The sequence below is a fragment of the Nerophis lumbriciformis genome, linkage group LG18 (genome assembly GCF_033978685.3).
Source record: "Nerophis lumbriciformis linkage group LG18, RoL_Nlum_v2.1, whole genome shotgun sequence".
NCBI classification, from domain to species: Eukaryota; Metazoa; Chordata; class Actinopteri; order Syngnathiformes; family Syngnathidae; genus Nerophis; species Nerophis lumbriciformis.
Genome location: NC_084565.2, coordinates 37,789,452 through 37,805,817, shown reverse-complemented (window position 1 = coordinate 37,805,817; position 16,366 = coordinate 37,789,452). Strand labels below are relative to the sequence as shown.

The 16,366-nt window shown below is 40.0% G+C and overlaps 1 protein-coding gene across 1 annotated transcript in view; it reads right to left on the bottom strand.

Annotated features, from left to right (window-relative positions):
* slc30a7 (solute carrier family 30 member 7) overlaps positions 1-16,366 on the bottom strand; it is a 17,295-nt gene extending 929 nt beyond the window's left edge. The window contains exons 1-8 of the mRNA XM_061978311.2: positions 15,934-16,366; positions 15,680-15,781; positions 9,050-9,163; positions 8,887-8,974; positions 8,685-8,814; positions 5,369-5,599; positions 5,253-5,291; positions 4,940-5,075 (exon numbers count right to left, since the gene is read on the bottom strand). Coding sequence (XP_061834295.2) covers positions 4,940-5,075; positions 5,253-5,291; positions 5,369-5,599; positions 8,685-8,814; positions 8,887-8,974; positions 9,050-9,163; positions 15,680-15,781; positions 15,934-16,196 — 1,103 coding nt within the window. The 5' untranslated portion in view covers positions 16,197-16,366. The remainder of the gene's footprint in view (positions 1-4,939; positions 5,076-5,252; positions 5,292-5,368; positions 5,600-8,684; positions 8,815-8,886; positions 8,975-9,049; positions 9,164-15,679; positions 15,782-15,933) is intronic.

The following is a 16,366-nucleotide window of genomic DNA, read 5'->3' as shown; positions in this document are numbered from 1 at the left end:
GTGGGTCAAAGGTCAACTGCCATGAGCTGAGCAAATCACAGTGTAAGACGATGATGATGCGACTGCATGGATCGGCTGCTAGAAGATCGCTGGTTCGATACCCGAATGACACACTGGGTAGCTGACATGGTCATAGATTGTATGTTAGGTTCATGTTAATAATGGACTAATAGATGTGTTGGACACACAGATATATGTTAACTAGACCAATGGATGTGTTAGACACATAGATATACCGTATTTTCCGGACTATAAGGCGCACTTAAAATCCTTTTTTCCCCCTCAAAATTCTGCAGTGCACCTAATGTACGGAATAATTCTGGTTTTGCTTATGGACTAATAGAAGTGTTGGACACACAGATATGTTAACTAGATTAATAGATGTGTTAAACATACAGATATATGTTAACTAGACCAGGGGTCGGCAACCTTTACCAGTCAAAGAGCCATTTTGACCAGTTTCACAAATTGTAGAAAACAATGGGAGCCGCAAATAATTTTTGAAATGTTAAATGAAATAACACTGCATACAAAACATTTTTTTTTTTTGCTTTGTGAATGTATAACCAGTGGTCTCAGTCACGATGCCCACACCTTTATGTGGAATTTGAAAGCTGGTGCAGCACGCAGGTTTTAAATGAATGGCGCTTGTCAGCGTCATGCTTGCCGTGATGGTACAGCATATAGCACCCACTGCAGTCAGCGTGCCTGATCAGCCACACGTTGTATGCGGGTTCCGCTTGCCCACGTAGCTGACAGCAAGGCATACTTAGTCAACAACCGCACAGGTCACACTGACGGTGGCGGTATAAAAAAACCAAAAACTTTAACACTCTTACTAATAATGCGCCACACTGTGAACCCACACTAAACAAGAATGACAAACAAATTTCGGGAGAACATCTGCACCGTAACACAACATAAACACAACAGGACAAATACCCAGAATCCCATGCAGCCCTAACTCTTCCGGGATACATTATACACCCCCGCTACCAAACCCCGCCCACCTCAACCGACGCACAGAGAGAGGGGGGGGGGGGGGGGGGGGGGGATGGGCTGCATGGGATTCTGGGTGTTTGTTCTGTTGTGTTTATGTTGTGTTAAGGTGCAGATGTTCTCCCGAAATGTGTTTGTCATTCTTGTTTGGTTTTGGTTCAAAGTGTGGCGCATCATTAGTAAGAGTGTTAAAGTTGTTTTATATGACCACCGTCAGTGTAACCTGTGTGGCTGTTGACCAAGTATGCCTTGCTGTCACATACGTGTGCAATCAGAAGATGTATATTGTATAACAAATGCTGGCACGCTGTTAATACAATTTGTAGACGGCGCCAAATGTTGTACCATCATAGCACGCACTTATTATAGCAATAAGGGTGAAAATCGGTGAATATTAATCCCGGGAGTTTTCTGCGAGAGGCACTGAAATCCGGAAATCTCATGGGAAAATTGGGGGGTTCAGCAAGTAAGCTGCTGAGCCGCATCAGAGTGATCAAAGAGCCGCATGCGGCTCCGGAGCCGCGGGTTGCCGACCCCTGAACTAGACTAATAGATGTGTTAGACACACAGATATATGTTAACTAGACCAATAGATGTGTTAGACACACAGATATATGTTAACTAGACCAATAGATGTGTTAGACACACAGATATATGTTAACTAGACCAATAGATGTGTTAGACACACAGATATATGTTAACTAGACCAATAGATGTGTTAGACACACAGATATATGTTAACTAGACCAATAGATGTGTTAGACACACAGATATATGTTAACAACACTAATAGATGTGTTAGACACAGATATACCGTATTTTCCGGACTATAAGGCGCACTTAAAATCCTTTTTTCCCCTCAAAATTCGACAGTGCGCCTAATGTACGGAATAATTCCGGTTTTGCTTACCGACCTCAAAGCTATTTTATTTGGTACGTGGTGTAATGATAAGTGTGACCAGTAGATGGCAGTCAAACATAAGAGATACATGCAGACTGCAATATGACTCAATTAAACAACACCAACATTATGGTGTATTATGGTGCGTGTATAAGGTAAGACATTATCTGGCGTTTTGTTTTGCAATATTATGCAAAAGCAACCTTTCTTACCTTCTGGTACCTGCTGATCTGTGTTTGGGATCTGCATAAGTCCTGAAAACTTGCGCGCAACCGCCTTTGTAGTCCGTGTTAACAACGTAGTCGATAAGCTCTATTTTCTTGTTATGGGACATTCATCTTCCGCTATTGCCATTTCTAATATAAAGTAGTGTAAAGTTCTTACTAATATCTGTCAGTAAACTCGCCATGAAAGCGCTAAAACATACCGGTATAGTGAGTTTACATTATTCACCCAAGGAACTTTAGTTATTAGAGAGTTCCGGTCGGACGGTTTTTCACAGGACACATTTCCGGCCTTGTTGTTGCACTAGTGAGCCACGGATGAGGAGATGCTGCTCTATTATTGATTGAGGTCTGAATGTCATTAAAAGAATTAGCTCCATCTTTTGACACTTCTTCCACTTCCGTCCTTGCACGCTACACCGCTACAACAAAGATGACGGGGAGAAGACGCTGTCGAAGGTGAGCCACGTAAATAAGACCGCCCACAAAATGGCGTGTCCTGAAGCGACTGTCAGAAAACGGCTTGAAGATTATCTGTAAAACATCATCTATGCAACATTTTGACCACCATTACATGTTATGTAGACCACAAGGAAGTCTTTTACATTTAGAAAATACGGTATGTTAACTAGACTAATGGACGTGTTAAGACACACAGATATATGTTAACTAGACTAGTAGATGTGTTAGACACACACATATATATGTTAACTAGACTAAAATGTGTTAAACACACAGATATGTTAACTAGACTAATAGATGTGCTAGACACATACATGTTGAATAGATTAATAAATGTGTTATTTCACACAGATAAATGTTGAATAGATTAATAAATGTGTTATTTCACACAGATAAATGTTGAATATATTAAATAAGTTTGACACATAGATAAATGTAAATAGACTAAAATATGTGTTAGACACAGATATTTGTTAACTGGACCAATGGACGTGTTATATGCATAGATAAATGTTGAATAGACTAAAAGATGTGCTAGACACAGATAGATGTTGAATAGATTAATAAATGTGTTACTAGACACATAAATTAATGTTGAATATATAAGTTATATATAATATAATAATAATATATAATATAATATAATATATAAGTTAGACACATAAATGTTGAATAGACTAAAAGATGTGTTAGACACAGATATGTTAACTAGACTAATAAATGTGTTATTATACACATATATATTTTGAATAGACTAATACATGAGTTATTATACACAGATATATGTTGAATAGATTAATAAATGTGTTATTAGACAAAAACAAATGTTGAATATATTAAATAAGTTAGACACATACAGTAAATGTTAGACTAAAAGATGTTAGACACAGATATAGTTGATTAGATTATTAAATGTGTTATTATATATACAGATAAATGTTAAATAGACTAAAACATGTGCTAGACACAGATGAATGTTGGATTGACTAATGTGTTATTAGACAAAGAGATAAATGTTAAATATATTAAATAAGTTAGACACAGATAAATGTTGACTATGTTAAATAAGTTAGACACATAGATAAATGTTGAATATATTAAATAAATTAGACACATAGATACATTTTGAATATATTTAAGTTAGACACAGATACATGTTGAATATATTAAATAAGTTAGACACAGATAAATGTTGAATATATTAAATAAGTTAGACACAGATACATGTTGAATATATTAAATAAGTTAGACACATAGATACATGTTAAATATATTAAATAAGTTAGACACAGATAAATGTTGAATATATTAAATAAGTTAGACACATAGATAAATGTTGAATATATTAAATAAGTTAGACACAGATAAATGTTGAATATATTAAATAAGTTAGACACAGATAAATGTTGAATATATTAAATAAGTTAGACACAGATAAATGTTGAATATATTAAATAAGTTAGACACAGATAATGTTAAATATATTAAATAAGTTAGACACAGATAAATGTTGAATATATTAAATAAGTTACGGTAGACACAGATACATATTGAATATATTAAATAAGTTAGACATAGATACATGTTGAATATATTAAATAAGTTAGACACAGATAAATGTTGAATATATTAAATAAGTTAGACACAGATAAATGTTGAATATATTAAATAAGTTAGACACAGATAAATGTTGAATATATTAAATAAGTTAGACACATAGATAAATGTTGAATATATTAAATAAGTTAGACACAGATAAATGTTGAATATATTAAATAAGTTAGACACAGATAAATGTTGAATATATTAAATAAGTTAGACACAGATAAATGTTGAATATATTAAATAAGTTAGACACAGATAAATGTTGAATATATTAAATAAGTTAGACACAGATAAATGTTGAATATATTAAATAAGTTAGACACAGATAAATGTTGAATATATTAAATAAGTTAGACACAGATAAATGTTGAATATATTAAATAAGTTAGACACATAGATAAATGTTGAATATGTTAAATAAGTTAGACACATAGATAAATGTTGAATATATTAAATAAGTTAGACACAGATAAATGTTGAATATGTTAAATAAGTTAGACACATAGATAAATGTTGAATATATTAAATAAGTTAGACACATAGATACATGTTGAATATATTAAATAAGTTAGACACATAGATAAATGTTGAATATATTAAATAAGTTAGACACATAGATAAATGTTGAATAGACTAAAAGATGTGTTAGACACAAATATGTTAATTGACTAATACATGTGTTATTATACACACAGATATATGTTGAATAGAGTAATAAATGTGTTATTAGACACACTGCACACATCACCTGATGCCAATGAGGATGGCGATGAGCATGGAGCAGATGGGGTCAGCGATCATCAGCCCGTAGTTCTGCATGAGAAGGGCGGAGATGATCACGCCCACGCTGCCCAAAGTGTCGGCCATGATGTGCAGCAGCACGCCTGACACACACACACACACACACACACACACACAATTACAAAAGGTTAAAAAGATTAATGTCATGACAAGAACCTCAAGGGGGGCTACTACTTGAATGGCATGAGCGCCCCCTGGTGGCCCCCTAGCCCTCTGGTCATGTCGTCTTAGTGACCGAATTCACGTGTGGACCTTCTCACCTTGAAGGATCTGTTTGTTGGAACCGAGGCGATGCTCGTCTGCCAACGCAACACGACACACGTCAGTCATCATGTGACATCATGGCGCCACACACCATTTCACTGGTGCCACTCACCGCCGTGACCGTGTCCCGCATGACTGTGTCCATCGTGGTGGGCGTGTCCTTCATGGCCGTGGTGGGCGTGTCCTTCATGACCGTGGTGGGCGTGTCCTTCATGACCGTGTCCTTCGTGCCCGTGGTGGCCGTGTCCTTCGTGCCCGTGGTGGGCGTGTCCATCATGCCCGTGGTGATCCTGTCCCTTGTGAGTCGTCGTGCCGTTAAACAACGAGTGGCTGTGGCCGTGACCTGCGGACGGAGACGTCACGTGACATCAAGGGTATCGGACTTTCCACTCGTAAAATTCTAGGTGAAAATTGCTCTCCGTTGTTGTCCATCACTTCCTTTGTAAGCGAGGTTCCAGAAGGTTCTACACCAGACATATACCGGTAAACATATCACACAGTAGGCCACAAACCAGAGGTCGACCAATTATCGGCGCCGATATTTGGCATTTTGACGTATATCGTATCGGCTTTTTTTTTACACAACGACATCAGCAGATACAACATATGATACCAGGACGTAGTCATTAAAAATAAATGATTAGTGAAGTAGATAGTAAGCACAAGCCCTGCATTAGAAAAGTTCCCCTTTCACTGGAATCCAAATTTCTTCTTAATTACAAAAAAATACTCTCACTGTCAATAATTCTCCCCAAACATGTTGTGATATCTGACAGGGCATTCATTTGAGTTCTTGTGAGAATTCTTCTCCGGTCTCCCTCTCTCTCCCTCCTGCAGTGCTGGTCGCCTCCTCTGCTTACCTGTCAAAACTTTTATTCATTTGCCGGGAAATGCAGTTTTTGTCCTTCTTTCCTTCGCTACTGCAGAGATCGAGTCGCTCGACAAGTCTCCGTCCGCAACATTATTGGAGCGCGGCGAGTTTCACGTTTCGTCTTTCAACAGAATAACGGGACAGCGATGGATGACGAATAGGAGCCGTATTATAGAAGTAAAGAAGAACTGGCAGCAGCTCACACATTCTCATACTTTCTGTAACATCCAGGAAGAAATGCTGTCCGCCATCTTGAAAAATGTCTCAACTAAAAGCTCTGTGAAGGAGCCCAGGATGGTTTTTATTAGAGACGTCCGATAATGGCTCTGTATATTGTAGCGTCCCGGAAGAGTTAGTGCTTCAAGGGATTCTGGGTATTTGTTCTGTTGTGTTTATGTTGTGTTACGGTGCGGATGTTCTCCCGAAATGTGTTTGTCATTCTTGTTTGGTGTGGGTTCACAGTGTGGCGCATATTTGTAACAGTGTAAAAGTTGTTTATACGGCCACCCTCAGTGTGACCTGTATGGCTGTTGACCAAGTATGCAGAAGCATTCACTTGTGTGGGTGACAAGCCGTAGATATTATGTGATTGGGCCGGCACGCAAAGGCAGTGCCTTTAAGGTTTATTGGCACTCTGTACTTCTCCCTACATCCGTGCACACAGCGGCGTTTTAAAAAGTCATATATTTGACTTTTTGAAACTGATACCGATAATTTTGAAACCGATACCGATAATTTCCGATATTACATTTTAAAGCATTTATCGGCCGATAATATCGGCAGTCCAATATTATCGGACATTGCTAGTTATCATCACACTTTTTAAAGGTTCATCCTATAGATCAGGGGTGCTCATTACGTCGATCGCGAGCTACCGGTCGATCGCGGAGGTTGTGTCAGTCGATCACCAGCCAGGCATTAAAAAAATAGTCCTAAAAATGAGCGATCATAAATCTTCACTATGACGTCACTTTCGTCACTTAATTGACATCCACGGCACCCGAGGGTCTTCTGAGATGACGCTGGCTGCTGCCAGCTCATTAAAATTACAGACAGGAAGGCGAGAAACACTTTATTTCAACAGACTCTGGCGCCGTACCTGTCGTCAAAACTCCAAAGACCGACTTCACAGTTGCACAATAAAAGCGCTTCTTCATCCTGCCTGCGCTACCAAAATAAGAGTCTCAGAAAGCTGGCGTGCACAAGCTAGCAAGCTACGGAGTTTGCCGACAATGTATTTCTTGTAAAGTGTATACAAAGGAGTACGGAAGCTGGATAAATAAGATGCCAAAAACCAACCACTTTCATGTGGTATTGGACAGAAAAGAGAACTTTTTTTCTCCTCCATTCGAAAATGTGGACGTTATCAGCACCACTGTTTGATTCCTATCAATGCAAGTCATCAGAATCAGTTAATACACCAACTTATATTCTTGTCTTCATGAAAGAAAGGAATCTATATGTGTTAAACATGCTTGTATTATCTTTAAACACCTTTAACTTGTTAACAATATTAACTATGTGTTAAACATGCTTGTATTATCTTTAAACACCTATAACTTCTTAACAACATTAACTATATGTGTTAAACATGCTTGTATTATCTTTAACCACCTTTAAGTTGTTAACAATATTAACTATATGTGTTAAACATGCTTGTATTATCTTTAAACACCTTTAACTTGTTAACAATATTAACTATATGTGTTAAACATTCTTGTATTATCATTAAACACCTTTAATTTATTAACAATATTAACTATACGTGTTAAACATGCTTCCATTATCATTAAACATCTTTAACTTGTTAACAATATTAACTATATGTGTTAAACATGCTTGTATTATGTTTAACCACATTTAAGTTGTTAACAATATTAACTATATGTGTTAAACATGCTTGCATTATCTTTAAACACCTATAACTTGTTAACAACATTAACTATATGTGTTAAACGTGCTTGTATTATCTTTAACCACCTTTAAGTTGTTAACAATATTAACTATATGTATTAAACATGCTTGTATTATCTTTAAACACCTATAACTTGTTAACAACATTAACTATGTGTTAAACATGCTTGTATTATGTTTAACCACATTTAAGTTGTTAACAATATTAACTATATGTGTTAAACATGCTTGTATTATCTTTAAACACCTATAACTTGTTAACAACATTAACTATATGTGTTAAACATTCTTGTATTATCATTAAACACCTTTAATTTATTAACAATATTAACTATATGTGTTAAACATGCTTCCATTATCATTAAACATCTTTAACTTGTTAACAATATTAACTATATGTGTTAAACATGCTTGTATTATCTTTAAACACCTTTAACTTGTTAACAAAAACATATATTTCATAAATAATTAAATATAAATGATATATGAATGAGGTAGATCCCCACGAGTTGATCAATTGAAAAGTAGCTCGCCTGCAGAAAAAGTGTGAGCACCCCTGCTATAGATGAAGTCTCAACTTTAGGTTTTGTTTGACTTTTGGGGCGTTGAACTTTGGAGGTTGCACTTTGTGTGTGTGTGTTACCTTCCTCGCCATGTGAGTGTCCGTGTCCTCCATGTTGGAAGACGAAAATTCCCACCAGGTTGACAAGCAGACCGGCCACGGAGACCGGAAGCAGACGCTCGTGATGAACGTCTGGAGGCTCCAGAGCCCTCTGACATACACACACGAAACACACACTTGTTAGCTTGTGTTTCATGGCTGTGCTCGCATTTGTGTGCGTTACCTCAACTCCTTCGGAGAAGATGAAGAAAGCGGTGAAGATGAGGAAAAGTCCGTTGACGAAGCCGCCAAGAACCTCAGCTCGGACATACCTGATACACGCGCACACACATTTATTGACTTGCTCTCATCCTGCTGCAAAGCGAGGTCATCCCGCCGCATCTCACCCGTAAGAGAAGCTGTCATTCGGGCGCCACCTGGAGATGACGGAGGCGGCCAGGCCTGCCAGCAGCGCCGTGCAGTCAAAGAACATGTGGAAGGAGTCTGAGATCAATCCTAAACTAGAGAACACACACAGTAAACACAACTGCTGGTAAAATGTTCAGCTGACATTTTAACATAGTCAGTTAGTTAAAGTTAAGTTAAAGTAGCAATGATTGTCACACACACACTAGGTGTGGCCAAATTTGTCTTCTGCATTTGACCCATCCCCTTGATCACCCCCTGGGAGGTGAGGGGAGCAGTGAGCAGCAGCGGTGGATGCGCCCCGGAATCATTTTTGGTGATTTCACCCCCAATTCCAACCCTTGATGCTGAGTGCCAAGCAGGGAGGTAATGGCTCCCATTTTTATAGTCTTTGGTATGACTCGGCCGGGGTTTGAACTCATGACCTACCGATCTCAGGGCGGACACTCTAACCACTAGGCCACTGATTCGGTTTACTATCAGTTTACAGTGTTGGCGTTAACGCACTTTTTGTGTCTTTTCACGCATTGAAATCAGAAAGGACGCGTATTTACCGACCCTGCCTTCTCTGTGTCAAAACGGTGTTTTGTTTATATATGCCGAGTCAAATTTCCGTGCCCGTGTATTGCGTTTTCATTGGTCGACTTCAAAGACTTGGGGCGGTATAGCTCGGTTGGTAGAGTGGTCGTGCCAGCAACTTGAGGGTTCCAGGTTCGATCCCCCGCTTCCGCCATCCTAGTCACTGCCGTTGTGTCCTTGCACTGCAAAAACTGAAATCTAAGTAAGATGAAATATCTCAAATAAGGGTGATATTTGCTTATTTTCTGTCTGATAAGATCATTCTTCTCACTAAGCAGATTTGATGTTAGAGTGTTTTACTTGTTTTAAGGGTAAGTAATCATTTCTTATTTCAAGCATGTAAAAAAAAAAATCATGAGTTTGACACAATTGTGTCTCATAATTAAAACAGATGACAGCCAAATGGACTTTGCTGTTTTATTTTTAATGAAACAATAGAAAATACGTACTCATATAGTAGTACACTTGTTATTAGTGAGAATGTACTTTTTTGGGTTCATTGAGGTTAGCTCATTTTACTTGTTTTGGAAAGTCTTGACAAGCCAAATTTTCCTGTTCTATTGGCAGACAATTTTGCTTAGTTTAAATAAAATACCCCTCATTTTTGGATTTTTTTTTCTTCTTTTTGAACACTGACTTTTTGCAGTGTGGGCAAGACACTTTACCCACCTGCTCCCAGTGCCACCCACACGGGTTTAAATGTAACTTAGATATTAGGTTTCACTATGTAAAAGCGCTTTGAGTCACTAGAGAAAAGAGCTATATAAATATAATTCACTTCACCTAACAAAATAATTGACTTTCTGGTACAATTTCTTAAATTTTGATTCGCCAAATGCTTTATCGATCACAAATACTGCATTTCCGGTATTAGGACTCCCCCGTGTTATTGTTTCCGTCATGGCGAGCAATAAACCCAAGAAGCGAATCTTCAATGAAAAGTGGCTTCAGGAGCCACTTTTCAGCAAACGGCTCACTTATGACGATGGAAAGATGTTCTGCACGGCATGTAAACGGGCTAAGAAAAAGAACACCTTTATGATCCAGCCTCACAAAGGCCCCTAGAAACATCATGTTACATCCTGCTTGTCTGCTCCCAGACCGTGGTCGAGGAGCGCAGAGGAGACGTTCCATTTTACCCGGCAGTGGGTCCCTACAGTTCCCGTCTATTTGTTACAACTCTTTATTTATGTTTATCCATCCATCCATCCATTTTCTACCGCTTGTCCCGTTCGGGGTCGCGGGCGGTGCTGGAGCCGATCTCAGCTGCATTCGGGCGGAAGGCGGTGTACACCCTGGACAAGTGGCCACCTCATCACAGGGCCAACACAGATAGACAGACAACATTCACACTCACATTCACACACTAGGGACCATTTAGTGTTGCCAATCAACTTATCCCCAGGTGCATGTCTTTGGAGGTGGGAGGAAGCCGGAGTACCCGGAGGGAACCCACGCAGTCATGGGGAGAACATGCAAACTCCACACAGAAAGATCCCGAGCCCGGGATTGAACTCACGACTACTCAGGACCTTCGTATTGTGAGGCAGATGCACTAAGCCCTCTTCCACCGAACTGCCCCCTAACATATATATATATATTAGTGATGGGTCCGGCAACACCGATGCATCGGCGCATGCGTCGAGCTCATAGAGCAAAACTCTGTGTCGGTGCGCGTACCGCTTTTAGAAAGTCACGTGACCGATCATGAGCTGTTTCGGTCACATGACCGATACGCGAACTGTGTCGCATTGACGCCTCCTCTGTGCCCCGTGAGCGGGTCTTTTCTACAGCCGGAGAAATAATAACTAAGAAGAGAAATCGTCTAAAATTGAATACGTTGGAAAAACTGTTTTTTTTTTTAAATAAAAATGTGTAAAAAAATAAATAAATAAAAAATCCCAGTCCACAAGCATCCTCATTCACAACACATTCTCTTAGATTTCCATGTTATGATACATGTTCACATTATTTATTGACTGTATCTAAAAAAGATAAAAACATGTTTTTATTTAAATGAAGATATGAAATAGTCCTAAATGAAATACAATGACTTGGTTTATATTATTGTATTTACTAGGTCAGGGGTCGGCAACCCGCGGCTCTAGCGCCGCCCTAGTGGCTCTCTGGAGCTTTTTAAAAAATGTACGAAAAATGGAAAAATATGAGGGGAAAAAAAATCTATTTTTTGTTTTAATATAGTTTCTGTAGGAGGACAAACATGACACAAGCCTCCCTAATTGTTACAAAGCACACTGTTTATATTAAACATGCTTCACTGATTCGAGTATTTGGCGAGCGCCGTTTTGTCCTACTAATTTTGACGGTCCTTGAACTCACCGTAGTTTGTTTACATGTATGACTTTCTCCGACTTTCTAGGACGTGTTTTATGCCACTTCTTTTTCTGTCTCATTTTGTCCACCAAACTTTTAACGTTGTGCATGAAAGGTGAGTTTTGTTGATGTTATTGACTTGTGTGGAGTGCTAATCAGACATATTTGGTCACTGCAGGACTGCAAGCTAATCGATGCTAACATGCTATTTAGGCTAGCTATATGTACATATTGCATCATTGTGCTTCATTTGTAGCTATATTTGAGGTCATTTAGTTTCCTTTAAGTCCTCTTAATTCAATTTATATCTCATGACACATTATCTGTATGTAATATGGCTTTTAATTTTTTTGCGGCTCCAGACAGATTTGTTTTTGTATTTTTGGTCCAATATGGCTCTTTCAACATTTTGGGTTGCCGACCCCTGTACTAGGTCATAAAATCAGTGTCAGTTGAGTCGGTCCATAGGTTGCCTGTAGGGATTTTTAATGTCCAGCAGATGTCAGTATTTAGTGACACAGTATCAATACAGTTTTGCAATGTGTCGAAACGCTTCATGACGCCTTATCAACCCATCACTAATAATATATATATATATATATATATATATATATATATATATATATATATATATATATATATATATATATATATCCATCCATCCATTTTCTACCGCTTATTCCCTTTGGGGTCGCGGGGGGCGCTGGAGCCTATCTCAGCTACAATCGGGCGGAAGGCAGGGTACACCCTGGACAAGTCGCCACCTCATCGCAGGGCCAACACAGATAGACAGACAACATTCACACTCACATTCACACACTAGGGCCAATTTAGTGTTGCCAATCAACTTATCCCCAGGTGCATGTCTTTGGAGGTGGGAGGAAGCCGGAGTACCCGGAGGGAACCCACGCAGTCACGGGGAGAACATGCAAACTCCACACAGAAAGATCCAGAGCCCGGGATTGAACCCAAGACTACTCAGGACCTTCGTATTGTGAGGCAGATGCACTAACCCCTCTTCCACCGTGCTGCCCTATATATATATATATATATATATATATATATATATATAATTTAAAAAAATACTTGAATTTCAGAGAATTACAGCTATATATATATATATATATATATAATAAATACTTGAATTCACTGAAATTCAGTATTTATTGTGTATATATATATATATATATACATATATATATATATATATATATATATATATATCCATCCATCCATCCATTTTCTACCGCTTATTCCCTTTTGGGGTCGCGGGGGGCGCTGGAGCCTATCTCAGCTACAATCGGGCGGAAGGCGGGGTACACCCTGGAAAAGTGGCCACCTCATCACAGGGCCAACACAGATAGACAGACAACATTCACACTCACATTCACACACTAGGGCCAATTTAGTGTTGCCAATCAACCTATCCCCAGGTGCATGTCTTTGGAGGTGGGAGGAAGCCGGAGTACCCGGAGGGAACCCACGCAGTCACGGGGAGAACATGCAAACTCCACACAGAAAGATCCCGAGCCCGGGATTGAACCCAAGACTACTCAGGACCTTCGTATTGTGAGGCAGGTGCACTAACCCCTCTTCCACCGTGACGCCGTTATGATACATGTTCACATTATTTATTGACTGTATCTAAAAAAGATAAAAATACATTTTTATTTAAATGAAGATATGAAATAGTCCTAAATGAAATACAATGGCTTGGTTTATATTATTGTATATACTAGGTCATAAAATCAGTGTCAGTTGAGTCGGTCCATAGGTTGCCTGTAGGGATTTTTAATGTCCAGCAGATGTCAGTATTTAGTGACACAGTATCCACACAGTATCAATACAATTTTGCAATGTGTCGAAACGCTTCATGACGCCTCATCAACCCATCACTAATTATATATATATATATATATATATATATATACATATATATATATATATATATATATATATATATATATATATATATATATATATATATATACACTGTATATATAATTTAAAAAAATACTTGAATTTCAGAGAATTACAGCTATATATATATATATATATATATATATATATATATATATATATATATATATATATATATTAGAGATGCGCGGTTTGCGGGCACAACCGCAGAGTCCGCGGATTATCCGCGGATTATCCGCGGATCGGGCGGATGAAATTTAAAAAAATTAGATTTTATCCGCGGGTCGGGTCAGGTCGGGCGGTTGAAATAAAAAAAAATTAGATTTTAAATAGATTCAGGCGGGTGGCAGTTAAACCAATTCGGAAATATATATACATAGTTAAATGTTGTTACCCACATACGAAAAACGAGCAGGCACCTGTTGCATATGCCACAACAGAAGAAAAGAAAAAAAAAGATGGACACTTTTACGGAGCGGAGAAGGGATGCCTCGCCGGGGTCCGGGACCGAGGCCCCTTCCCCCGAGAGGGCCCCACCGGGAGCCGTAGCTGAGGCGATCCGCGAGAAGGGCCCGACGCACGTCCAGGGTCACCACCGCGCCCACCGCACCGACACCCCGCCTCGTCCGCCTTCGCCGCGGCCGGCGTCACGCGCAGCAGGTAAGCAGCTTACCTGCCCGCCACCCCCGTGGCCGGGGGCTCGTAACAGGGGTCACTCCGCGCGCTCCGCCCGCGCAGCTTACCTGCCCGCCACCCCTGTTGCCGGGGGCGCGTAACAGGGGTCACTCCGCGCGCAGTGCGCTCACGAAAGGGGTGGGGCTCACCCTGGTTGATATAGACAGCAGCTAGGACGGTGGCCATGGAAGTTGGAACCCGCTAAGGAGTGTGTAACAACCCACCTGCCGAATCAACTAGCCCTGAAAATGGATGGCGCTGGAGCGTCGGGCCCATATACCCGGCCGTCGCCGGCAGCGAGACGCGCTTGGAGGTGCGCTCAGCGCGGCTCTCATATGATTGCGCACTGGTGTGCGTCTGGGTCGTGACAGCGTGGCACGCGAATGTCTGTGCTGCATTGGATCAGTCTCCTTTCTTTAACAGGCAAAAGCTTTAGAACCTCACTAATGCCTTGCATCGTCTATATTAGATATATAACAACGGGCGGGTGCGGGCGGATGGCGGGCGGATGCGGTTCTGATCAAATGTTAGATCGGGTGGATTGCGGATGGTTGACGACTTTCTGATGCGGTTGCGGATGAAATAATTGCCTATCCGCGCATCTCTAGTCCCTAGTGTGTGAATGTTGTCTGTCTATCTGTGTTGGCCCTGTGATGAGGTGGCGACTTGTCCAGGGTGTACCCCGCCTTCCGCCCGAATGCAGCTGAGATAGGCTACAGCACCCCCCGCAACCCCAAAAGGGACAAGCGGTAGAAAATGGATGTTTTCAAAACAGTTACAAAAAAGTGGGACCCCATTTTTTTATGACTTGATGGGGTCCCTGGCACCCCATTTGGAACATTCCTAGCGCCAACATAGAGTTTAGGATGTTGACAAATGAATGCGATTGAAACAATTTAGAGGTACTTCCGGTTTGCTACATCACTTCCTGTTATTGACCGCCCCTAACTCACCCACAGTGCTAACACATACGTGGCACATCCACGGCAGAACAAACAGGAGTTAGCAGGCTGCTAACAGCCGCTATATTGTTCCATATGTTGGCTTACAAGTTGCTCCTGAAAGCCAGCCTTGCGTGCTATTTATTCCAGGTGTCAGCTTACCTGTTGCTCCAGATGCCGAAGGTTAATTCCACGAAAGCGAAGGAGAGGTTCAAGCACAAGAAGAAAAACAGATTCCGAGAGGTTTTGTCGGCGAGAATCGACCTGGAACACATTTTAAAAAAAAATGTCGTAGCCTTAAGTTTAATGCGACCACAAACATATTCTATCTTGTAGACGGACAACAGTTTGGACTTGATGTAGCCTGTTAGCATTGACATAATTAGCCGCGTTAGCATCCGGAGACTTTTCTTTACCTGATCCATCCCGACAGCTTCAGCAACAAATTAAACTTGGCGGGTTTGTACTCGTCGTCTTTAATTGATAATGGTAACATTTTCCAAAATGAACACACACACACACACACACACACTACTGGACCTAGCCACGGTATGCTAACCTCACAGTTTCCGGTCACATGGATTTCACAATACAAGCATCGAAAGAGTACTTCCTGTTGGGCTATGACGACAAGTGACCAGCAGGTGGCGGCACGCTCAAATTGGTAAATTATGTCCATATTCGGTTATTGGCTAAGTTTTATATTCGGAAATGTAAGTTTCTCAATACCTGTGCCTTTAAAAACTCTTTTAAACTCTACTTTAAAACGCTTTCTACCTCTAACAACCAAAAAGCCGTGAAAACTACGATGCTGTGTTCCAAATTTGGATTATTTACGGAACTTGTGTG